General features: G+C 42.5%; 2 protein-coding genes across 7 annotated transcripts in view; one reads left to right on the top strand and one right to left on the bottom strand.

The window, feature by feature from the left end:
- FERMT2 (FERM domain containing kindlin 2) overlaps positions 1-23,244 on the bottom strand; it is a 73,618-nt gene extending 50,374 nt beyond the window's left edge. For 2 of the 6 annotated variants that reach the window (XM_053594177.1, XM_053594178.1), the window contains exons 1-2: positions 23,181-23,244; positions 22,669-22,834 (exon numbers count right to left, since the gene is read on the bottom strand). In XM_053594177.1, coding sequence (XP_053450152.1) covers positions 22,669-22,825 — 157 coding nt within the window. In that variant the 5' untranslated portion in view covers positions 22,826-22,834; positions 23,181-23,244. The remainder of the gene's footprint in view (positions 1-22,668; positions 22,835-23,180) is intronic. The other 4 variants (XM_053594180.1, XM_053594181.1, XM_053594179.1 and 1 more) reach the window with 3 other exon arrangements.
- A 50-nt stretch (positions 23,245-23,294) lies between these two features.
- On the top strand, positions 23,295-25,515 carry LOC128587831 (myosin IC heavy chain). Its single transcript, XM_053594240.1, has 3 exons — positions 23,295-23,480; positions 23,580-24,011; positions 24,103-25,515. Exons 1-3 carry the CDS (start codon positions 23,295-23,297, stop codon positions 24,109-24,111), a joined length of 627 nt encoding a protein of 208 aa, XP_053450215.1. The 3' UTR covers positions 24,112-25,515.
- The last annotated feature ends 380 nt before the right edge of the window (positions 25,516-25,895 follow it).

Here is a 25,895-nt window from a genome sequence, read left to right as displayed (position 1 = left end):
GCCAGATAACATCACAGGCCACTGTCTTCCTGCCTTTCAAATAAAGATTGCAGTCCACTTGCTCACGCTATTCATTTATTTATACCACCTAGTCAGTCAGCTATCAAACTTCAGAGAAATCTCCCTCTTATTTCACAATATGCTTCGTTTCACTGCAACAATTACTAATTGTTTAAGGTCAAAAGGGCCCAAGACACTACTGGGAGGGGGATCCTACTCTGGTTACCACTGTATTTCAAACTTCTCAATCCTTCTTCAACTTCTTTCTCAGTGGACAACCACGGATTCTACCATAGAAAGTAAGTACAGAACCATCAGATTCTCACCACTGTAAAAGACACCCACCTCCCTTCCCTTTCCTAATTTCTATCTCCAGCTCAGGGTTCTTGCTCAGAGTGCCAGTTTACAAACCCTGCTGCCTATCTGACATCTCCTCCTGGATGACTCACAGACATCTCACACTTAACACAGTAGAGCAGGGGTTCTCAACCCTCCTAATGCCATAGCCCTTTAATACAGTTCCTGGGTCATGACTCACAGGTTGAGATCCACTGCAGTAGAGCCTTCACAGCTGACCCCTTCCCCACATTGACCACATCCATAAGTTGACCCAAATTTGCAGACTGGACACGCACGACACGTACTCAGCAGACCACCAACCTCTACATACTGCCCACCTCTGGGAGCCATACCTTGACCCCTTGCACTTGACACCCAATATTAATTCACCCTACATAACTTGGCCACCTGAGTCCACTCTACACCAAGTTTACCGGTAAAGGCGTGGGCTCTGTCTATTTGTTGTATTATTTTTTCTTCAGTAAAGCGTTCTTTCTTCGTGTTTTATCATTACCATGTGTTGGATGAGGGCTAATGTCCTATTGTTTACCACATTTTTTCAATGTGAAGGCTGGTCTGAATTCTAAGTACATCCTACATTGAAAAATGTTACAGTTAATTGGGCCATCTTTGGGACATGATGGCCCAAAGAGAAGAACTCAATGTCAAAGAGCTGACCCTGAAGTAAAAGGTAGATCTACATTTTCTGGAAAGCAACAGCCAAAGAGAGTGGAACACATAGTTATTAGCAACATCTAAAAACATCAACGTCAATACTTGGAGAGATACGGTAAAGAAAGCAGAGACCTCCACCAGAAAAGAGGGAAAACGTCCCTCAGTGAAACCAATGAAACCACATTAAGCTGTTTTCTTTTTTTTTTTTTTTTGTTATTGTTGGGGATTCATTGAGGGTACAATAAGCCAGGTTACCCTGATTGCAATTGTTAGGTAAAGTCCCTCTTGCAATCATGTCTTGCCCCCATAAAGTGTGACACACACCAAGGCCCCACCCCCCTCCCCCGTCCCTCTTTCTGCTTCCCCCCCCCAATAACCTTAATTGTCATTAATTGTCCTCATATCAAGATTGAGTACATAGGATTCATGCTTCTCCATTCTTGTGATGCTTTACTAAGAATAATGTCTTCCACTTCCATCCAGGTTAATACAAAGGATGTAAAGTCTCCATTTTTTTTAATGGCTGAATAGTATTCCATGGGATACATATACCACAGCTTGTTAATCCATTCCTGGGTTGGTGGGCATTTAGGCTGTTTCCACATTTTGGCGATTGTAAATTGAGCTGCAATAAACAGTCTAGTACAACTGTTCTTATGATAAAAGGATTTTAAACGAACAAGGGCAGTCAATACCCGAATCTGGCCAATGATCTAAGAAAGCTGCTAAAAAATTCACACAGATCTGGGCGTGGTGACTCACGCCTCTGATCCTAGCACTCTAGGAGTCCAATGAAAGTGGAATGCCTGAGCTGAAGAGTTCAAGACCAGCCTGATCAAGAGCAAGACCCCATCTCTACTAAAAACAGAAGAGCTAGCTGGGCGTTGTGGCAGGCATCTGTAGTCCCAGCTACTCAGGAGACTAAGGCAAGAAGATCGCTCAAGCCCAGGAGTTTGAGGTTGCTTTGCTACCTAAGGCACAGAATGAGACCCTATCAAAAAAAAAAAAATAAAATAAATCGCACAGGAATTCAAGATGAAAGATTTCCCAGTATCATGTTTGGCTCAAGAAATTTGAACTGCCATATGAGACTGCCCAGAAAGTCTTCTGTGGTGGATCCAATGAAGTTCCAGTAGAAGTTGTGGAAAATTTCATCAAAAAGTTCCTGGGCTTTGCCAGAGGCGTCAAAGATGACATCTTCAATGTTGACAAGTGCAGAATCTTTTTCAAACAAGAGCCTCATCATGAAGGGCGACAAATGTTAAGAGGGGAAAACTTTCTAAACAAGAGTTCACAGTTCTGCTTTGCGCTAGCTCAACTGGAGGGAAACTAAAGCCGTTGGTGATGAGTAAATTAATTATCAAAGCCATGAGCATTCAAGAACCTGAAGCCTGAAGATCCCCCCCATCACTTAGAGATCACACAAATGCACGTGGATGACTATCTGAGGAGTGTGTAAGGGGTACCAACCAAGAAAAGATGACAAAGAAGTGGTTTATTCTACTGGTAGTGGACAAGAGTCTTGGCCACCTGCAAGTGAATCATCTCACAAATGTGACACTGAAATTTCTGCCTCCAAACATAACCTCAAAAATCGAACTTCTTGGCTGGGCATGATGGCTCACGCCCGTAATCCTAGCACTCCAGGAAGCAGAGGTGGGTGGATTGCCTGAGCTCAGGACCCTGAGCAAGAGCGAGACCCCATCTCTAAAAATAGCTGGGTGCTGTGGTGGGCACCTGTACTCCCAGCTACTTGGGAGGCTAAGGCAAGAGGATTGCTTGAGCCCAGAAGTTTGAGGTTGCTGTGAGCTATGATGCCAGAGCACTCTACCGAGGTCAACAAAGCGAGATTCTGTCTCAGAAAAAAAATTAATTAAGTCCAATCTCTTGACTGAGCCATCATGAGAACATGTAAAATGCACTGCTTGTCCTTTTCTTATTAATAAGTTTGTGTTCTCTGTGGATTCTGGTTATCAAACCTTTGTCAGAAGCATAACCTGCAAATAGCCTCTCCCATTCTGAGGGCTGCCTGCTTGCTTTACTTACTGTGTTCTTGGCTGTGCAGAAGCTTTTTAGTTTGATCAGATCCCAGTAATGTATTTTTGGTGTTGCTTCAATTGCCCGGGGGGGTCTTCCTCCATAAAGTATTCTCCCAGGCCAATTTCAAAAGTTTTAAGATCTCTCATTATTCCAAGAGAACTCCAATAAGCTTACTTTTAAACCATCAATATAAATAACACGTAAGATTAATTTAGGTATATGCTTGGAAAAATTCTTTTATTTTTAACTTCAGAATGAAAATACACTTCAATACCAATTAGAAGGGTAGCAGAGAGTCCCCTAGACAAAGGAAATCAAACTGAACTGACTTCCTCTTTGTTCTCACCTCTCTTGAAAAAGGATGAATTCCTTTGCTTAAGACCATCCCTATTCTGCAAAATGATTACATTCCAAAAGTTCATGTGCAAATCTCAGAATTCAGAGTCACCACAGAAAAACCTCATAAATAATAGTTATGTTCCAAACGAGACAGGAAGTTAACCAACCAAAATAACCCAAAGTATATTACTAGCAAGGCTATACTGACCATATCATATATAAGGCTTTGTGTTTTAACTTGAGACGTGAAGGGAAACTGCAGACAGAGGCACCTGCAGAGTGTGGGCTGGAGGGGGGGAAGGGAGTGTGCTGATGGGCTGTGAGGGAGACAAGGGCTCCTCCTGAACATTAATCTGCAGGGCACTTGGCTACTCCCTGGCCATGGGTCCCACATGCCAAGAATTAACCTACTTCTTTTTTCTCTAGGCCAAGGTTTTGTTTCTTTTCTCTGTACTAAGCTAATGACAACAAAGACTTTTAGTTTTCTCTCCTTTCCAGTCCCTGAAACAAATATACAACCCTTCACCACCTCTAGTAAAAGACAATACAATGCGCAAAGACAGGACGTACAAGTAGAAACAGTGCTTAAACAAGTTTAGTGACCTCTATAATATTACCTCTAAAACTCATTAAAATATAAAGGACGTCTTTTTTTTTTTTTTTGGCTGGGGCTGGGTTTGAACCCACCACCTCCGGCATATGGGACCAGCGCCCTACTCCTTGAGCCACAGGCGCTGCCCCCCCTTTTTTTTATTTTTATTAAATCATAGCTGTGTACATTAATATGATCATGGGGCACCATACACTTGGTTCACAGATCGTTTGACACATTTTCATCACACTAGTTAACATAGCTTTCATAGCATTTTCTTAGTTATTTTGCTGAAACCTTTACATTCCACATTTACTAGGATTCACATATACCCTTGTAAAATGCACCGCAGGTGTAATCCCATTAATCCCCCTCCCTCCACCTGCCTCCCCCCTCCCTCTCCTCCCTTTCCCCCTTCTCCCTATTCTTAGGTTGTAACTGGGTTATAGCATTCATGTGAAGGTCCTACATTAGTTTCATAATAAGGGTGAGTACATTGGGTACTTTTTCTTCCATTCTTGAGACACTTTACTAAGAAGAATATGTTCCAGCTCCATCCATGTAAACATGAAAGAGGTAAAGTCTCCATCTTTTTTTAAGGCTGCATAATATTCCATGGTGTACAGGACGTCTTGATATTCAATCACACAATCTTCTGTTCTTAAGAACTCTTTACCCCCCTGGCTTCAGGTTTCTCTCTTCCCAAACTCTTAATTCCAGAGTTGGGGAGCCTGGGCTTCTGATCTCTTTAGTCACTACTGAGACCGTCAAAAAGGGAAAAGAGGGGAATATGTGAATCCTAGTAAAAGGGGAATGTAAAGGTCTTAGCAAAATAACTAAGAAAATGCCACGAAAGCTATGTTAACTAGTGTGATGAAAATGTGTCAAACGGTCTATGAACCAAGTGTATGGTGCCTCATGATCATACTAATGTACACAGCTACGATTTAATAAAAAAAAAATAATAAATAATCATCATAATAAAAAAAGGGAAAAGAGGAGGAAAATAAATATGGAGTGTTGCTGTTCAGGTACATAATCAATGAACGAATTAATAAACATTAAACATCTCCAAGTGCCCGTCGTCTGCTAGATGCTAAGTCAGGCCGTGGAATATAAAAACCAGTAAGAATCCCATTCTAGAGGCCCACATAGTCCACAACAAGAAAAGCAAGCTAAAAAGATTAAAGAACAAAATGTCACAGAGGCTACCAACTTTGAAGTCGAAAGACTAAGCTAGGGTGGCATTTTTACCTGGGTCTTACTAAGAGGAACTGTCCTATGGAGAGTGGAGGCTCTCAATCAGCTCGATGAACGTCACGTTACGGAGGAGAGCCTGGCAGCAGGGGAGTCCCCGCAATGTTCTAGGGAGCAGGGACTGGCCTCAGAGAGAAGCTGAGCAGCAGGAAGCAAACATGAAGGGCACGTCCGAGTTAGAATCACGGTTTCAACGACGCTGATTACTAGAAGGCGAGAGGAAAGCTAGAAAGTTCCTAGCTTGATAATTAACTGGAGGATAATCACAGCACTAACATTTGTTTAGACAATTCAGTGTGCACCAAACATTTAACATATCCTCATGAGATACGAAAACAGGGAAGTTATATAACTTGGCCAAAGCTATCAAAGCTAGACAGTTCCTAGCTTGATAATGTATCTATATATAGATATATTATTTATATAACTATCAAAGCTAGAAAGTTCCTAGCTTGATAATTAACTGGAGGATAATCACAGCACTAAGATTTGTTTAGACAATTCAGTGTGCACAAACACTTAACATATCCTCATGAGATACGAAAACAGGGAAGTTATATAACTTGGCCAAAGTTTATAAAGGTAATATATACAGGAGTTACGATTTGAGTTCAGATCACTGCCACTTCAGAGGGGGCACTCTTAAACAATACTCTATTAAACAAGATATTCCGAAGAGACGCCAACTCTGGATGTGCTGAATCTGAAGACAAAAAACTAATGTACAAAATTCGCTTATATTTCTCAGTAAAATTCTGAAGATTATCTCACACGTTTCTTATAGGGAACAGACAGGTATTTAGGAATGAGAAAGAAGACAGACTAAACACCTACAGAGAAATGAGTACGTTTAAACAAAGCCTAGAGGACCAATGAGAAAAGAGAAGAAAAAGCGAGCCGTGCTTCACATCCGGACTGTACCGCCTTCTTCTCATTACTTGGCACCTGCCCTTTCTACTTCAAAGCTACGCAACTTGACAGGTGAGAAAACTTCTATGGGGCAGATGTCAAGCAATCCTGAAGGCAAAAGGCTGTAAATGAGAGTAAAACGAGAATTCCAAGAAACTACCAAAAGCCTGGCATCACCTGATCTGACTACAACTTGCTGAAGTTGTGCCCTTCCCCTATGGGTATCATGGGGAAGCGATGGGACTCATGTAAACTAGGAACTAAAAAGGTCCTTAGTAGTCAATCCAAATTCTTCCTATGGATAAGGGAACCAGGCCCCGTGAAGTCAGGTGACTTGCATAAAATCCCCTGGTTTCTCCGCGGCAGAGTTGACACCAGAATCTAGTTTTCATAAACATCTGATATGTCAACTGAATAGAGACGGTCAGCATGGAAAAAAAAAAAATGGGTTCACAGACTAAATTTATGTTCCCCAGGGTGGAGCCATTTCATTGGGGTCTCCCAGAGCTACAGTGAAATAGTCACTCCATCATTTCATTTCCCTGTTCTGATACTGTCCATACACTGGAATGTCAATTTGTTAAAATAAAGGGTGGCAATCTGCACATGAACTTCATGGCCACTTTGTATAACAGATCCCATCCCACACCACACATGGAGCTAGAAGCTAGTCAGTTTGAGATAAATTCTAAAGAACATAAGGCACACCGAAAATTAAAGACTGGATCACGGGAATTATAATTCACGTGAGGAATGGGTGATCGTAGGTCCTGCCTACAATCAGCCAGCACTACACAGGCCTTGCTTCAGTTCACTCCCAGAACACACTTTATGTGTTGAGTATGTCTTTCACTGATTTAATAATGATAACCACAGACAGTAAAACTCAAAAAGGTGATGGTTAGCAGCTATATGATTATTTAAAGAACATATATGTTAATACGCACAATAAAGCTGATTTTAAAACAACCAAAGAACACAAATAGCTATTAATGCAAAGAAGCAATTTAGAAAAAAGAAATCTCATGTGCTCACTTTTGGTTTTATATTATGAATCAGACTTATATTAATAGGAATTGAATACTCTGTTTAAAAATAATTGGAGTAACTTGCAAGTCATTCCTAACCTCCTTGTGTAAGAATGTTCACTGGCAGTCAAATTTTTCTAGAAAGACCAGAAGTAAATTCCTAAACTAAGCTTATTCTAGAGCAGCAGTTCTCAACCTGTGGATCGAACCCACAGAAACTGTAAAAAAGGGCCGCGGCATTAGGAAGGTTGAGAACCACTACCTTAGTGGGTTATGCAAGTCCTAAGCCTCTGGGCCCCACAGTGCCTTCGCCCAGGGGGGCTCTTGCCATCCCCAGGAGCGGGACATGCTCTGGCATAATTTGTAGAACAAGCTGGTGTTTCAGGTTTCCTTGATTGGATGCCTTTTGCCTTCCCATTATCAAAATGACAAAATCATATAAGAACCAACTTATCTCTGAGTCTTCACTGACTCTCTTGTCAAAGCACCAAGGTAGACTTTAGCACTTAGAATAACATTTCATTATAATTTATTTTATGTCACTAACTTACTCACTAGAATAAAAGAGTCTTTGATTTCATTCATCCAGGGCCTGGCAAGTGGAATTAAACCAATAAAGCCAGGTGCTCATGTCTGTAAATCTCAGCACTCGAGAAGGCCGAGGTGGGTGGACTGCTTCAGTTCAAAAGTTCAAGACCAGCCTGAGCAGGAGTGAGACCCTGTCTCTACTAAAAATAGAAAAAACTACCCAGGCATGGTGGCACATGCCTATAATCCCAGCTACTCAGGAGGCTGAGGCATGAGGACTCTTGAATCCAGGGGTTTAAGGATGTTGTGAGTTATGATGCCATAGCACTATAACCAGGGCAACAGAGTGAAATTCTGTCTCAAAAAAAAAAAAAAAAACTTACACCAATAAATATTTATAACATATACACAGTATATAGGCAATCTTAACTGGCAACTGAAAAATTAGAATTATTCCATAATAACATTTCTTGTCAAACATTTAAAAACTCTGATTGGGAAAAAATTATATATGAAAATGGGAAAAAATAGTGAAACCAGTATTTACAGTGTTTGTTTAGTGTACTGTAGTTTAAAAAACTAAAAACATTGAAATTGAGAATGTTAACCTTTTTTCTTTTTGTAAAAATGTATCGAGAGTAGCTTAAAGAGTGCTTGCCTTCTCATATAACCTACCACGTGGAGGGAGCATCTTTTATGTCTTGGCAAACTGTCATACTCTTTTCTAAGTTTGGATCAACTTCCAACATTTTTTTCCCCTTGCACTTTCAGTATCAGTATGCAGGTTTGTTTTGTTCCTGGTGTCACTTCCTCTGAAACCTCTCCATCCTTTTTTGTCACGTCACTCGCCTCATTCATGTCAGTAAGTCCACCTTGGCTGAAGTCCTCTGGCTGCGCGTCTACGGTCTCTCAAATGCAAGAGGCATTCCCATTCCCACAGTGGGCGACTTCTATGACTCCATTTATATCCGATCTGAATTTCCCTTCCACATTTAATTATCCGCTTTGTTTCTTTGCTGGACTTTATCTTTTTTGGTCAATTTTCTTCTTCGATGACCCATTTCTGTGAAGTATCACTTGAGTTTGTTACTAGAGGACAGGGAGGCAATATGGCTACACACTCCCTGTCTGTGCGTGAAGAGCGTTTTAACAGAGGCAGTGATCCATCACGGACAGAATGTGAAACAAGTGACGACTGCTCCCTGATCATAATAAACACCTGTTACTTACAGTGCTTTGTGGACTGAAGAGACAGGGAACCAAATCTGTACTTTATGCAACTGTGAGTCTCTTAAACAACGGCTATTACGTAAACTGTGGCAAATGAAACACGTGCACCTGGAAACTGTGCGGAGTGCTGTTTCCAAAAATGTGGCTGACATGTCATACTTCAAAAAAAAGGTTTGGTTTGTTTTATTTTTAAGAGACAGGGTCTAGATCTGATGCCCATACACTGTAGTGCAGTGGCACGCTCACAACTCAAAACCCTGGGCTCAGAGATGCTCTCGCTTCAGCCTCTTGAGTAGCTATGACTGCAGGTGCAAAACACCATGCTCAGCTAATTTTTTTTTAATTTTGTAGAGGCAGAGCCTGGCTATGTTCCCCAGGCTGGTCTCAAACTCCTGGCCTCAGGGCAATCCTCCCACCTCAGCTCCCCAACCCCCAAAAGCACTGGGATCATAGGCATGAACCCTCTCACCTGGCGAAGTTTTAATCCATAAAAGTTATAAACTACATTAAAGTTCAGTATTATTCAAATTGCCATATTTCAATTAAAGTACCCCATTCAATTTTAGCTTAATAGAATTACTGTTTTACATTAGAGCTTCAACTGCTGAGGCAGACAAGTGTTCTATTCTGGAACGCACCCAGAAACCGCTATGGACTAAATGTCTACATCCCTTCTCAAATTCATATGTTAAAACCCTAATCCCTAGGGTGATGGCACAGAAAGACGGGGCCCTTGAGAGTAATTAGGTCACGGAGGGTAGAACCCTCTGATGGTATTAACGCCCATAACAAGAAGATAAAGGAGATAGCAGTCTTCTCTCTGTCTCTCCCATCCCGTATAAAGAAACCAGGAATAGGATCCTCACCCCAAACCAACAAGGCTGGCACCCTGATCTTGGATTTTGCAGCCACCAGAACTGTGAGCAATAAATGTTTATCATTTAAGACACCCAGGCTCTGATATTTTTCATGGCAGCCACTATTTTGGACTATTTCTCTCACTATGAGAGAAACTAAATTTCTAATAAAAATAGCTAAATGAGTAGAAATTCTATCTTCAAAATAAAATAAACAGACCAACTAACTTTATGAGTAGCCTTTTGAAGTTAAAAAAATCCAAAATAATAATGTCTACCAATTCAAACTTACTATTTGATACTACAAGATACAGTAACTCAAAGTAGTTAAAAGGCTTTATCAGATCATACCAGCGCACATGCAATTCAAGAGTGCACAAACAGAAAGTGGGCCAATTATTTATTTCCAGAGGGTGGATAACTTTCTACCCAATCCTGAAGGCTTATTTGCTAATTGGACTCAAACTTGGCTTAATTCCTAGAAGACAGGGCTTTGAGTCCACACACTATAAATGTCTGACAAATTCTGAGAGAGTAACATCAGGGGTAAATTTACCAGTTAGTATGTGACTCATGAATTACTAACTGGATTTGTCTTTAAAGGTGACCAAAGGCACTAGCTATTCTACAGTTAAAAAGAGAATTTAGTAAGAATATTTAGTTGGTTTTGACATTTTAAATTTACCTCAGAAAACAGTAAGGAATTCTAATACAGAACTGAAATGGAGACCACAGGGTAAAATATTTTGTGAAATCCAAGAGGCTAATATTAATGACTTACATGAACCTGATAAACTTCAAATTTATAAAGATCTGAAGTCTCTTCCTGTTTCAAATCCTGCTTCAAATCTTTATTGGCATCTCACGGCCCTAGGATAATGCCAAATCTTTTAATTCTGATTCACAATGCATTTTGAACTCTTGCTTTCTTTTCTTTTTTTGCAGTTTTGGCCGGGGCTGGGTTTGAACCCACCACCTCTAGCATATGGGGCCAGCGCCCTACCCCTTTGAGCCACAGGCGCCACCCTCTTTTTTATTGAGACAGAGTCTCACTATATTGCCCTTGGTAGAGTACTGTGGCATCACAGCTCACAGCATCCTCCAACTCTTGGGCTTAAGAGATTCCCTTGTCTCAGCCTCCCAAGTAGCTGGGACTACAGGCACCTGCCACAATGCCTGGCTATTTTTTGCTGCAGTTGTCAATGTTGATTTTAGCTGGCCCAGCCTGGATTCGAACCCACCAGCCTCAGTGTATGTGGCCGACGCCCTACCCACTGAGCTATGGGCACCGCCCTAAGCTCTTGTTTCCTTCTTGCGCCTTGGCTCAAGCCACAAGTTCCCCAGGACTGTCACTCCATGACTAGACTTCTCTCAGCTCCTCACTGGCTCCACCTGCCCCCTAGGAATCCTCATCCTCTCCACACCTGTTGTTTTGCCATCCCGTCCCTCCACACATCTGTCATTTCGCTATGGCTAATTCTTACTTATCTTCAGGTGTCAACTAACAGCCATTTCCCTCAGAAATCCTTACATATACGAGGTCTGACAATTAAGTTCACAAACTTTTCCTAGAAAAAGTGCTACATGCCACATGTACACTGAATATCACTCTGGTCACCTGAGATATTCCCCCCTTGGGAAGCTATGTACCGACACCAGCCTAGTCTACACTTGAAAGCAGTTTTGGAACTCTTTTTCTGGAATAGCCATCACAGCTGTCATCATATTACCCTTGATGTTCTGAAGGTCATCAAAATGTCTTCCTTTCAATATTTCCTTTATCTTCGGGTAAAGAAAAAAGTCACTGGGGGCCAGATCAGGTGAGTAGGGAGGGTGTCCAACAGTAGTTTACTGGCTAGAGAAACCCCTTACAGACAGTGCCGTGCGCACTGGTGCATTGTCGTGATGCAGGAGCCATGAGTTGTTGGTGAGAAATTAGTTGCTTTTGTCTTTTTCATGCAGCCTTTTCAGAACTTCCAAACAGTAAACTTAACTATCCACTTGGTACAAATTGAAAAAAGGTTAGCAACATCATTTTGACTCTGGATTTGGACCGACAGAACTTCTTTGGTTGTGGAGAATGGGCTGACTTCCGCTGTGCACTCTGAGGCTTTGTTTCAGGGCTGTAATGGTACACCACGTTTCATCAGTGATAATACAGCCTAAACATCATCTGGCCTCTCCAAAAGGTCTTTGCAAACTTCCACTCTCCTTTGTTTTTGTTCATTGGTAAACTCTTTTGGGATCATTTTTCTCTCTTTCTCTGTTTTTTTTTTTTTTTGAGACAAAGTCTCACTCTGTCACCTTGGTTGAAGTGCCATGGTGTCATAGCCCTCAAACTCTTAGGCTCAAGTGATTCTCTTGCCTCAGCCTCTGGAGTAGCTGAGACTACAGGCGCCTGCCACAACACCTGGCTAGTTTTTGAGACAGGTCTCACTCTTGTTGAGGCTGGTCTTGAACTCCTGAGCTCAGCAATTCCCGCCCACCTTGGCCTCCCACAGTGCCTGGCCCACACACCTTTCTCATGCCAAGATCTTCCTGTTTCTCTGTTAGATGTTTACTTGGTCTGCTGTGGTTCTCAGAGTCAGCCATGATTTTGATGCACAATTTGGTGAATTTTGGCAATGTTTAGTCAGTTCTGCTCATTACTGGCCACCCTGACGTCTCCTCATCAGGGATGTTTTCTCTGAAAAATATTTAATCAATTTATTCGTACACTGTTGTTTTCTTCATGGCATTATCACCATCAACTTAGACTAACACGTCCCTGATTTCACGTCTGCTCTTGCCAAGTTTAACAAGAAATTTAATGTTTATTTGTTGTTCTACCTCAAGCTCCAAGTCTCACCATGGCATGCAGCAATAATGAACACCACTCAGCAAGACACCACATGTCCACAGAAACACAGCGGAGAGACACTGAAACCTTACCCAGCTGGCGCACAGTGCTGCCAACCTAAGCGCAAGGTGGCAAGTTCACATACTTAACTGTCAGAACTTGTATACTAGAGGCCAGGTTCCCCTATACACACCCCTATAACTATTTCAATTCCCATAACATTCGTCACACTGCATTAATTTCTGTTTAAAGGCTGTCTTGGTCGGGCACAGTGGCTCACACCTGTAATCCTAGCACTCTGGGAGGCTGAGGTGGGTGGACTGCCTGAGCTCACAGGTTTGAGACCTGAGCAAGAGCAAGACTTGTCTCTAAAAATAGCTGGGCATTGTGGTGGACACCTATAGTCCCAGCTACTGGGATGTCTGAGGCAAGGGAATTGCTTGAGCCCAAGAGTTTGAGGTGCTATGAGCTATGATGCCACGGTACACTACCGAGGGCGACAAAGTGAGACTCTGTCTCAAAAAAAAAAAAAAATAATAATAATAATAAATAAATAAATAAATAAAGACTGTCTTTATCCTAAGACTGTAAGTTGAGTGAAGGTAAGAAATGAGTTAACCTTGTTCACTCCAGTTTGCAGTATAGGCATTTAATAGGTTCTTATTTTAAAATCTTGAGTGGTTGAGTGAAGAAATAAATGAAATAAAAGAACATTTCATATTTATGTAACTGTATCTTTCTGCTTCATGAGCTTATCTTTAACTTCTCCAAGCTGGTCTACAATACAGCACGGACACTGCGACCCCAGCCTGGATGACGTTCTTTTTAACTTTTGATCCTGCCCCTCGTCTAATAAAGACAGTCATTACCCATGCTTCTAAATCTCTATCATCTACCTGCACCCAAATGCCATTTATTTGGCACTTCTCAACCAGGCCATCAACCCAAAGCAATCTTCTATTTTCACTTTGTTAGTAGCAAACTGCTCACACATGTCCAGTCTATGAAAATTAGGTCAACTTGGGGCCGAGGTTGGTGTAGGGACATGGCTGACTATACTTGGGGCAGAGGTTGATGTAGGGAGATGGCTGACTATACTTGGGGCCAAGGTTGGTGTAGGGAGATGGCTGACTATACTTGGGGCAGAGGTTGGTGTAGGGAGATGGCTGACTATACTTGGGGCAGAGGTTGATGTAGGGAGATGGCTGACTATACTTGGGGCAGAGGTTGGTGTAGGGAGATGGCTGACTATACTTGGGGCGGAGGTTGGTGTAGGGAGATGGCTGACTATACTTGGGGCTGAGGATGGTGTAGGGAGATGGCTGACTATACTTGGGGCCGAGGTTGATGTAGGGAGATGGCTTACTATACTTGGGGCCGAGGTTGATGTAGGGAGATGGTTGACTATACTTGGGGCCGAGGCTGGTGTAGGGAGATGGCTGACTATACTTGGGGCAGAGGTTGGTGTAGGGAGATGGCTTACTATACTTGGGACAGAGGTTGGTGTAGGGAGATGGCTGACTATACTTGGGACAGAGGTTGGTGCAGGGAGATGGCTGACTATACTTGGGGCAGAGGTTGATGTAGGGAGATGGCTTGACTATACTTGGGGCAGAGGTTGGTGTAGGGAAATGGCTGACTATACTTGGGGCAGAGGTTGGTGTAGGGAGATGACTGACTATACTTGGGGCCGAGGCTGGTGTAGGGCGATGGCTGACTATAGAGGTTCTACTGTAATTATTATAACTAATACTATGTGCCGAGAACCATTCTAAGTGCTTTACACACATGTATGTATTTAATCCTCACCATAACCTTAGGGGGTAAGTAGACTGTTACCCCCATTTTACTGTAAGGCAACTAAGTCACAGAGATGTTAAGTGACTATGGCACAGATCACAGAGCTTACATATACATAGTGAAGGCAGTGTTCAAACCCAGGAGTATATTCAGAGACTTCACAATCCTTCAACAGAATCTACAAAAGCAAGAAAATCTAAAACATTTTCAAGAAGAAATTTGGGAGGGGTTTCTGTAGAAATAAAATGAAAACAAGATAGAATATTTAAAACCACAGTTCAAATTTATGTTTTACATTTACATAGTGAAGGATAACTGTGGATGACATTTTACTAAGCTCTTATATAGTCATTCCACTAACCACCAGGGATTCTGGTAATCCTTTTAACACCATATTTAGTTAATATATTAACTCCTAAAAATAAGTAAGTAAACTAAGGTTAATTGAGATTAAATAGTTGGAAAAAGCTAAAATAACTTGCCCAAGGTCATATGTAACTACCAACTTAGTCACCTCTAGACTAAGTTCTAACCACTAACAAAGTTCACCTTTTAAAGAATGCTTTTGCTTTACCAGAAGAAAGCATAAAATCTGTTGCTTCTAAAACATCTTCATATTTTTAATTCTTCATAATATTATAGATAGTAACACAAAATAGCACAATAAATTCAAAATATGTTCCTAATATGGTAGAGAAAAAGCACTTTTTGGCTTCCTTTATAAATGACACATTCTCAATCCCCTATGAAATACTATTATTTCTCTATCTCAGCATATGGTTTAGTAAAATAGTCTGGGCTATAATCATTAACATCATAGCTACATTTACAAAGGCTATTCTAACACTTCACGGTATTAAATAAATTCATCCATACAATAATCCCATGATAAGAATATTAACTATCCCCATTTTCCAGATGATAAACCAGAGGCACAGATAAGGAAGCAGGTCCCACGGCCCAAGGTCATAGAGTGAGCACGTGGGGGAGTCAGGCTTCTGACACAGGCGTGCTGGGTCTCACAGTCCACACCTACAACCAGGGCATTCTACCTCAGCAGTTCATTGCAGAATTCATAACTACCTTCCATAAAGCTTTTTAAAAGCTGATACAACAAACATATGCTTTTTCAAGTTATTTTTAATTTCAAAGGTTTTAAAATTCTTAAATCTGAACCCAGGAACCACATTAAGGAACATTAAGCTGGGAGGCACTTACCCCACAAACTTCATCTATAATCAATAATGCTAGCACTTTATTGGTGTTTTATTCATAACCCTAAGTGTTCCATTAAGAAAAAGATCAAAAACATCATTACACTAATGCTGTGAAATTACAACTTATCTTTAAAATACATCATGTATTTTCTTAGTTACAGCATGACATAAAAATAAGACTGGTAAGTACTTGAGAAAAGACTACAGATTCTAAAATAGATATCACTTCCCGTGGGTTGGAGGTTATCAGCTTGATAACCTTGAAAGGTAAATGTAAAGGTTATCCCAAGGATCCACCCGTGCTGACTCATCCTTGTCTATCTAGGTAGTAATCAAGTCTGAAACCCAAATCATGAAAAAAATCCAGTGTAAATCTCACATTTTAATCACTTACTGCTTGTCTCCTTTTTTCTCTCAGATAAACTAATTCACTTAGAAGAATTACTAAAGTTGAGAAAAAAATATCAGAAGACATTTTCAATTAATTTTTTTCAATTAATCTCCAAAACACTTTACTAGGTAACTCTAGGTGAGCCACTATGGATAAATAATATTCTCAAAGAAGGAAAACAGACTGGAGTTGGATAGTGACCTCTTTATCCACAGGAGTGTTGTTGTATGCATCTTTATTTAAAGAGCCTTAGGTATCTTTAGATACTGTTTATGCATAGTCTAGAGTTACCATTATTTGAAGAACCATCTCCAGAAAATCCCAATATATTACACATTACAAAGGGAGGAGAACAAACTTAAATGAAGGCTAACTGTATAGTTATCTATGCTGAGATTCTGAAAATTAAAAAATTTACCTAGCCAGTAGGTTAGTGATTAGGAAAATGCAAACTAAAATTACAGATACCACTACTATTTATTAACGGCTAAAATTAACACGAGCCCTGACAAAACCAAGTGTTGAGGAGGACTCAGGGTAACTGGAACTTTCCTATAATGCTGAAGGCAAAATGATGTGGCCACTCTGGCAAAAGTCTGCTGATTTCTTAATAACATTAAGCACATACTTAGGATACCACTCAGCAATTCCACTCCTGGGTCATTATTCACCAAACTGAAAATAGATACATAAATGTTCACAGTAATCTTATTCATAATCTCCAAAAACTGCAAACAACCCAAATGTCCTTCAATTATTAAATGGATAAACTATTTGATTATTTTAAACTTAAACAGCATACAGTAGCTATTTTCTGAAACCACTTTCATTAGTTTCTAAATAGTTTTCATGTGCCAAGAAATAATTTTATATCATTCCTTTGTTATAAATGAATAAAAATCAGTGCTCTTATATAATGTATTAAGAAGAGAATTAATTTACTACTGATGCTTTCATGGATATAAATTTTTCAAATCCCTGGAATACCATCATCCACTTACTAGTCCAGTGCACTTCAGAAATCTCATGAAAACAGTACTTAAATAGCTCTCTGAGACATTATACAAATTTTACACAAAGGTGTGTATCTGGAAGTGGGCGAGAATAGTTTTTTTTCTGTGTGTGTTTTTTATTCTTTAGGGCAAGAGAACACAAAGCAATCCCAAACTAAGCTCCTCCTGAGGAGCAAATTCCCCACCAGTAAAGCTGGAACTGACTAACGTTAAGTATTCTAGATTACATTTTAACTCCCTTATTCTTTCCAAACTCTTGTTATATGACAGTATTGAACTCAAATGGCTCCAGAAAATGTGTTTGTGCATATGTAAAATTCAAATGGCAAAATGTTATCGAATGATCTAGATAAGGAGTATAGAGTGTTCACTGAATCACTGCTAAGAAGTTTAAAATTTTTTAAAATTTGGACTCAAAGATAAAAAGTAAAACTTTAAATATTTTCTTTTGACTTTCTTCAATAGCTAAACATTTCCAACAAGATCTCTTGTAAGCGTAAATGAATAAACAAATATATTCTTTTTTAGTATCTCTCTAAGTAACTCTAGTTAGAAGCAGCTTTTATCTTTAAAAACTGGGTATTAATACATAGCAGCCAAAAACAAACAAACAAAAAAAAAAAACCCAACAAAAAGAAGGAAAAAAACACATGACAGATAATACAACATAAACATATGCAAGGAATAGCTCAAACTTTTCAGTGCCATAGAATTGCAGTGAAATTTACATATTGTCCTTTGTTTTTCTAATTTGCTAAGAAACAGATAAAATTCAACATGCAATTCCTATGAATCATTAACAGTTTTCTAAATAATGAGTAAATTTGCTATCAGATTTAACTAAGACTCAATTCACTTTAACATTTTATTCACCATTAAGTGATTCACCCACCTGAACTCCAAAGATTTTAAAAAATTTCTTAAAATCTTAATATATTTCACTATAAATGTGATGAGTTTGTATCTAGGGGTCCTCAAACTGCGGCCCCTGGGCGACATGAGGCGGTATGATTGTATTTGTTCCCGTTTTGTTTTTTTACTTCAAAATAAGATATGTGCAGTGTGCATAGGAATTTGTTCAGTTTTTTTTTTTTTTAAACTATAGTCCAGCTCTCCAACAGTCTGAGGGACAGTGAACTGGCCCCCTGTTTAAAAAGTTTGAGGACGCCGGATAGTCACTTAATTTCCATGAATTCAACCACAAGCCCTCGGAGTGAAAAACTGAGGATTTCAACAGTATTGACACCGTTTCACTATAAAAGCATCTGCCTTCCCCAGGGGGCACTAAGCATGAGCTTGGGAAGGGAGCTGTCCAGTTAGACACCCATCCCTCTGAGTGCATCTTGCCAAGCTCCCATCCTAGTGTTCAAAGTATTTTTTTCTGTGTAACAAAGCCCCTCATGCAAGCCAAGTTATGGCATTCAACTAAACAGACTTATTTTTGGAGTTCCTAGAGGAAAAACTATCTTCTACTTCTGCGGGACTTTGAATGCCATACTTAATGATCACCTTGAAAGATGTTTAGCATAATTTTACTAAGATCTATTTCTTCTTTTGGTGATGTGTGCAGACTTTACAGTCTAACCTGCATCTATTATTATATGTCAAGAACATGACACCCTTGAAAGCAGGGACTACTTCTTTCTAAAGGCCCATTCAGAAACATAATCCTTAAATTTCCTGAGGCTCTATACATTTCTTTTAATTTACTCCCAAGTTTCCCCACTTGCATTTTTCTCCTCTAGACTATTATTTGATCTGATCTAACCCAACTTCTATATTCCTCATACTCACAGAATCAGAACTAGAAAAAATTTAGCAACTATACAGTTGGTGGTTGGACACTTCCATTCACTGAGCTACATATTATAAGTTCCTTACTCTCCAACTAAAATGAATTTTTATAGGAAAGTAGAAATTTAATTTGTGTTATAAAATGATAGTAAAACTCTCTGGACACATCCATCAAGCACTAAAGCTAACCACCTCTTTGGTATTCAGAATCCTCAATGTGGACTAAACTTTGAAGCCCACTGAGTACAAAGTTTTTCTTTAATATTTCCCAGTGACCTCCTGAGGAATCCCATAAAATTGTTTTTTTTCTTTACAAAACTCATTTGTAAATATAATTATTTTACAGTTTTATTCCCTGAGGTCTTGTTTTTATAAAAGGGCACAATGCAAGGGTATAAGGCGCACCACTTGGGTGCAGGACACAACTACAACAGGGACCTACCTAACAAATGCAAATATTGTAACCTAGTTGTTTGTACCTGCACATTAACCTAAAAAAAAATAAAGATTAATGCAGAATGACAAATGGGTTTTATAGTAAGATTTTTAAAGAGACCTTGTGGATCTCTGAAGTCATAATAAATCTAAGAACCATGTTTTTATAACCATAACTGAAGTGTAAAAGTTCTTCATAAAATTCCAATTAATTCAAGTTGACACACGAGGAGAAAAAAAAATTTCTCTAAATACAAAGATACTGCTGACACATACGAAGGAAGCATGATTTACGTTTTTGTCTTAATTAAAATGCCTCAGTCTGACATGAACAGTGTGATTTCCCAACAAGACTGATGCAAGGGAAACCATAGAAGTGTTTGATCACAGGTCTCCTTGAGAAACCAATGAAAGCAAAGAAGCCTCTTGCACGGGCGCGCCCACACAAACACACACATACACCCCTTAATACAATGTTGAGGAGAGGGATCATCCTGGGATCTATTAACTCCAGGGTAATAATCGCTGCCACAGCACATCGTACAGGGAGCCAACCTGAACGCAGCTGGTATTCATACACCACCCTCCTATGAGATTAGGAAGGGTGTCTATCTTCAGCAGTAGGTAGATGCTGCTCAACTTCTGTCACAGTTGTGTCAAGGCCTCCGTAGCCTGATTCTGCTAACTGCCGTCACTGCTCTGAGACACCAGACCCAGTGCTATCCCAGCCCTATCACGATCTGCACCTCTTATTTAGAGTGCAAGCAGCTTTGATCTGCCTTTGCCACTGCAGGCAAGCAGTAAACCTTTAGCTTCAAACAGCACAGTGTTCCAGTTTCAAGAAACTCCAAAAAACTGCAAAGTTCTCATTTGACCAGCCTGCTGTGTGGATGTTGTTTTTTTCATAGAGACAGAGTCTCACTGTACCGCCCTCGGTAGAGTGCCGTGGCGTCACACGGCTCACTCACAGCAACCCCTAACTCTTGGGCTTACGCGATTCTCTTGCCTCAGCCTCCCAAGCAGCTGGGACTACAGGTGCCCGCTACAACGCGGGCTATTTTTTGTTGCAGTTTGGCCAGGGCTGGGTTTGAACCCGCCACCCTTGGTATATGGGGCCAGCGCCCTACTCACTGAGCCACAGGCGCCACTCTGCTGTGTGGATGTTTTAAACGCTGCCCTACTGAATTTCTCTTCTATTTAGTTGGCAACAGGTAACAAAATAGGTTTACCTTTCAAAGTGTCTACACTTAAAAGCCAGGAGCAAATCGTCTAACTCTACTTTTACCACATAGGAAACTCAGATTATGCTGAAAAGTACTTTCTATTTGGAACTCAAGCACAAGAGGAATCTTATTTGCTTAATTCAAGAAAAACACAAAAGTTCTCATATGCGCAGCATTTCCTACCTTGTTAGGCTTATTTTCTCTGCATAAAAAATTAAAAATGTATCAGCATTAAAAAGTCACTTAAAATTAACATCGATTCAGTCCGCATACAGTTTATTCTCCATATTTCTGTCTATGATTGTGATTTTGTAATAAACAGTCTAATCAATGCAAACTAAATATGGAAATCATTATTTATTCATTAGCTAGAGTCTGGCTTTCAAACACTATAAGTTGTCTCATCACCTTCATCAGCCCCTTTTTTCCAATATAAATATCATTGAGACCAAAATGTGAATAACCATTTATCATATATTAGATAATCTCTAATACAAATGCTTGTTTCCTTTAAAAGCAAAGGAAATATAAACATTATATTTGGTATTTCCATCTCTAAATAACTCCACACCAGTACTAGACAAAAAAGGTTTACAAAACTTTTGCAGTGATTTACTTATTCAAATCAGATAAAAACAGTTAGCTGTCAATTAATTGGTTAAGCACAACTTAATTTCAATAAGGCTACCTACCCAGGCTCTTTCCTAGGCTGTCTCAGGGAGCCAAAAAATGCAATCTTAGGAGGAGGCTACCTTGTAAGGAGCTTCTCTTTGATCCTCCTGCAGGGGTAGAAGGCAGGCCCACCTAAAAGAATTCTGCCTTATTTTGCATACTGTATCAGAGTGCTATTTCTGTACGTTTATATGACAGACATACAACACTCCACTGATAAGAAATAGATTTCCTGATAAAATAACCACTTCTGAACTCTTCCAGTGTGGCTTGAAAAATGTTGGGTTTTAAAGAAAGACCAAAGAGGGGCGGCGCCTGTGGCTCAGTGAGCAGGGCGCCGGCCCCATATACCGAGGGTGGCGGGTTCAAACCCGGCCCCGGCCAAACTGCAACAAAGAAATAGCCGGGCGTTGTGGCGGGCGCCTGTAGTCCCAGCTACTTGGGAGGCTGAGGCAAGAGAATCGCCTAAGCCCAGGAGTTGGAGGTTGCTGATAAAGTGAAACTCTGTCTCTACAAAAAAAATAAAAATAAATTAAAAAAAAGACCAAAGAAGGAAAAGCCCTCAAAAAACCCCCAAACAAAAACCTCCAGCCTTAAAGAGACAACGCCACACATACCACCTTATCACAGCTGCATTACATACAAAAGACACTTTCTGAAGATCAAGAAGTCCTCTGAGCCTTTCTTTTATGATGAAATCATCTAATTCAGTTAACTGTTCCAGCTAAAAATGGTTTCATTCATGACAAAGCGTGTAATGAAAAATGTTGTTATACTTCACCTGGTAAGATACCCTATTATTTAAAACTGAATCAGAATCAAGGCTGCATACATTCACACTCAACTTATTACTAATAAAGGCTGCCTTTAACACAAAATCATTTCACTAGCATGTTATTAATATAAAATTGAACGCTCGAAATAGTTTACTTCAAGCACGGGCTAGGCAGACACCGAGTTTGCCGAACACTGCCGCACCCCTCGGGAGGGGACACTCACCGCGCAACAAACAGCTACAAAAACTGCACATAGAGGCCAGCAGTTCACGCTGACCAGTACGGGTTCTTTTGAGGTTATTTCTGATTTTGCATCATCCTCAACACCAAATGTCACCAATATTCAGCTACACTGAAGGTAAGAGATGGCCACAGCCCCTCCGTATCACCCTCCCAACACGCACGGGCACACTCCCCGGTTTCTTACACCAGAAGTAGGTCGACGTTAACAGTTCAGGGCCTCCCCGCCCCGCAGCTACGCAATTAAGTTTGTAATTGGGTGGTTCGAATCACCGTGATTCGAAGAGTAACAAAACAAGATGCAAAGCGGGTCAGGTCTATTTCCTTCAATATTACAAAATTTCACATTAAAAAAAAAAAAGACCATTTACGGGATGCCCAGATTTCCAAAACCCGCCCCTCCCCCCGCCTGTCTTTCCTCTCCCCCCCTCGTTCTGGGAAGTCGCGCCTCGACGCGGCCGGGATGCTACTCACCGAGTTTCTCCACCAACTTCAGCATCACTCCTCCGATGTGCACCTCCCCGGTCACTCGCAGCGTGACATCGCGGTTCAGGTCCGTCACATGGACGCTCAGTTCCCACGTCCCGTCCGCGTAGCAGCCATCTGGCATCCTTATCCCGTCCAGAGCCATGGCTCCTTCCTGCGAGAGCGGAGGAAATGGCTCTCGTCAGCGTCACTCCTCCAGAGGAAGGCAAATCCCACCGAAGGCGCCGCGTCGGCCGCGGGGTGGGAGAAAGCCGGGGACCCGGGGGTTTCCGCGCAAACAGCGCGGGCGGTGGGGGCGGGGGCCGGGCCGCGGGCAGCGCTGTGCGCCCCGCTCAGCCCGCGCCGGTCCTCGGAGCCCCGGCCGCCCGGCGCCGCCCGACCGCTCCGTCCCCGCCTAGCGGACCGCGGCGGGCTTCACCTGCCGGCCGGCCGCGCCCGGGCTCCGCGTCCCTCCTGGCCGCCCGCGCCCCCCGAGCCCCTCGCCGGGGCCCGGCCCCTACCGCGCGCTCCTCGCACTCCCGGCCTTGGGCCCGCGCGGCGGCGGGCGTGGGGCGGCGACGGCGTCCGCGTCCCGCTCCTGGACCGGCGCAGCGCTGCTCCGGCCGCAGAAACTAATGGCAGCCGCGCTCCACCCCTCTCTCCCCGCCCCCTCGGCCCGAGTCCGGCCGGGGCTTTGCGCGCCGGCTCCCTCCTCCCCCGCCCCGCACCGCGGCCCGCGCGGGTCCCCCCGCCCCGCCCCGCCCGCGCCGCGCTCCGGTGAGGGGGCTGCGCGGACTCGGGGCGGGGCGGCGGGGAGGGGGGTCCCGGGGGGCCGCGGCAATCTCAGCCCTGCGGAGCGCTGCCCTTTTATGGAAATGAAGGACCCGGCGCAGGGATTGAATCCAACATCCGGGCTCTAGGCCGCGGGCCCGGAGGAGGGGAGCGGGGGGAGCCGGGCGCGCGGGCGCGGGGGGCGCCTTCCCGCGCGGGCCTGCGGCGTCGCGGGGGGCTGGCGGCGGGGGTGCCCGTGCGCCCGGCCGGAGGGGGCCTGGCGCGGGAGAAACGACCGCGGGACGTTCCCAGAGCGAGGTCGTCTTCGGAGAACAAAGTCCTCCCGCCCACTCCCCACGCCTGGAGCGGGTCCAGAAGTCTCAGGGCTCGGAGACGGACCGCACCCCGGGAGCTGGAGGGAAGAATTTGGGATGTGGGAACTTTGGGAAGTAAATGCCCAAGCCGGCTCCATGAACATCCCCCAGAAGAATGAGAAAACCCAGAGGAAGGAGAAGGGCAAAAAACACGGCTTTGCCGGCAACGTCGGCGCTCTCGGGCTTGGCCGGAGTGCTCCCGCCGGGGTGAGATGTGCTTTACGGGGTCCCCAATTCCATGCCACGAATTTTGCTAGAAACTGCTTCCCAGCCTCTCCGCATTTGCGTGTTTTCACAGGCAGTGTAGAACCAATCGCGCCCTGTTAGGAGAGGGACGATATACCCGGGGTAACATCCTCCACGCGCCCTCGGCCACACCTTGAAGAATTTCGGTCCCTCTGGACGGCGCCCGCAGGTACAGGGAGCACCGGAGGGTGCTGGAGGACGGCCCTGCTGCTGCCTGCTCTTCTGCCACCCCCCACCCCCGTGTGCTGCTGTAGGGGACACACGAGCCAGGGGTAACTGCCCCGCTGGCAAACGCACGGCTACTCAGATAAACTACCTCTTAATTCTAACAGCCCCGTTTTAAAAGTCTCTTCGTCTCTCAAATTGTCCTTAACACTCGAAAGGGAGGCCACCCACAACCGGGAAACAAGATTAGAAGCCTCGAGAAAGCGATGGGATCCTTACAGGAGAGAAGCAATATTTAGTCAGACGCCAGAAGTTTGGCACCAAAAAAAAATAGGGAAAACCACTACAGTGCTTTTATCTAGTCATCATGGAGAAATTGATGCCCTCAGTCTCTCTACTCAAATTATTTTTACTCACTTGCAGTATGAATGTCCAAAAAAGAGGGAATGTTCATGTAAATTATGGTGTTGAAGGGATAAAGGAAAATGTTTTTAATAAAATGGGAAATTGCTTGCTAGGGTACAAAACTGCAAAAGTGGACATGGCAGCTGTAAAATCACAAACTTATTTTTAAATATTTAGAGAAAAAAGACTGGAAGGAAATGCAAAATGTTAAGTTGTCTGGGTGTTGAGAACATGGGAGGTGTTTTATTTTTACTCTTTATTTTCTACAAACTCAGAAACTGCAAACGACTTTTCTATCCCCACCCAGAATCGCATTCAGCCTATCAGTTTTCCTGTGCCTGCCTTCACTCGCACGCTGATAGACACACTGGATAGGGCAGCTACCAACTGAACTCTTGGGCAGAACTTGCAGAGGTTTTCTGTGGTGGTTTTTAATATTCCCAAATGAAACTTGGGTTCCTCGAGAGCTTGGCACAAAGAAAATGTAAACCAGGCTGGTATCAAATCAACGCATGTTCCATGAAGAAATCTCATTGTTGAGAAAATTCCCCCTTTTAAAATTTACTTTTTGGGGCGGCGCCCGTAGCTCAGTGAGTAGGGCACCAGCCACAGACACCGAGGCTGGAGGGTCCAAACCCGGCCGGGCCTGCTGAGCAACAAAGACAACTGCAATAAAAAAACAGCCGGGCGCTGTGGCGGGCGCCTTGTGGTCCAGCTACCTGGAAGGCAGAGGCAAGAGAATCGCCCAAGAGTTGGAGGTTGCCGTGAGCTGTGATGCAACAGCACTCTACCCAGGGTGACATAGTGAGACGCTGTCTCAGAAAAATAAATAAAATAAAATTTTATTTCATCACCTTATTCCAAGATTTATGGGACTGTATGATGATGCATAAACTTGAGATAGCAGACGTAATAAGTGGTACAGGAAAAAAAGGAAGGTGGGGGATGGGGAGTTCAAAGCGTCTGGGTGGGCAGGGGCAGATTTAAAATACAGCTGGGACAGAGCTAAGGATTGTACCTTAGTGACCTCTGCTCATGCTCCACTGAGCTCTGAGTAACTACAGCTTCTCAAACATGCGTTTATAGAACCAAAAATATACTTGTCCCTCCAGAATATTCTCTTTATTCGGAAAAAGATTGTTGGAGCTGTCGTGACTCAGAAACCCTTTTAATATAGATGGTCCCCGACTGCACGATTTTTTGACTATGATGGTGTGAAAACCATGTTTTCAGTAGAAACTGTACCCATGCAACCATTCTGTTTTCTACTTTTAG

This window comes from Nycticebus coucang, chromosome 6 (genome assembly GCF_027406575.1).
Source record: "Nycticebus coucang isolate mNycCou1 chromosome 6, mNycCou1.pri, whole genome shotgun sequence".
Taxonomy (NCBI): Eukaryota; Metazoa; Chordata; class Mammalia; order Primates; family Lorisidae; genus Nycticebus; species Nycticebus coucang.
This window is presented reverse-complemented; position numbering and strand designations above follow the sequence as displayed.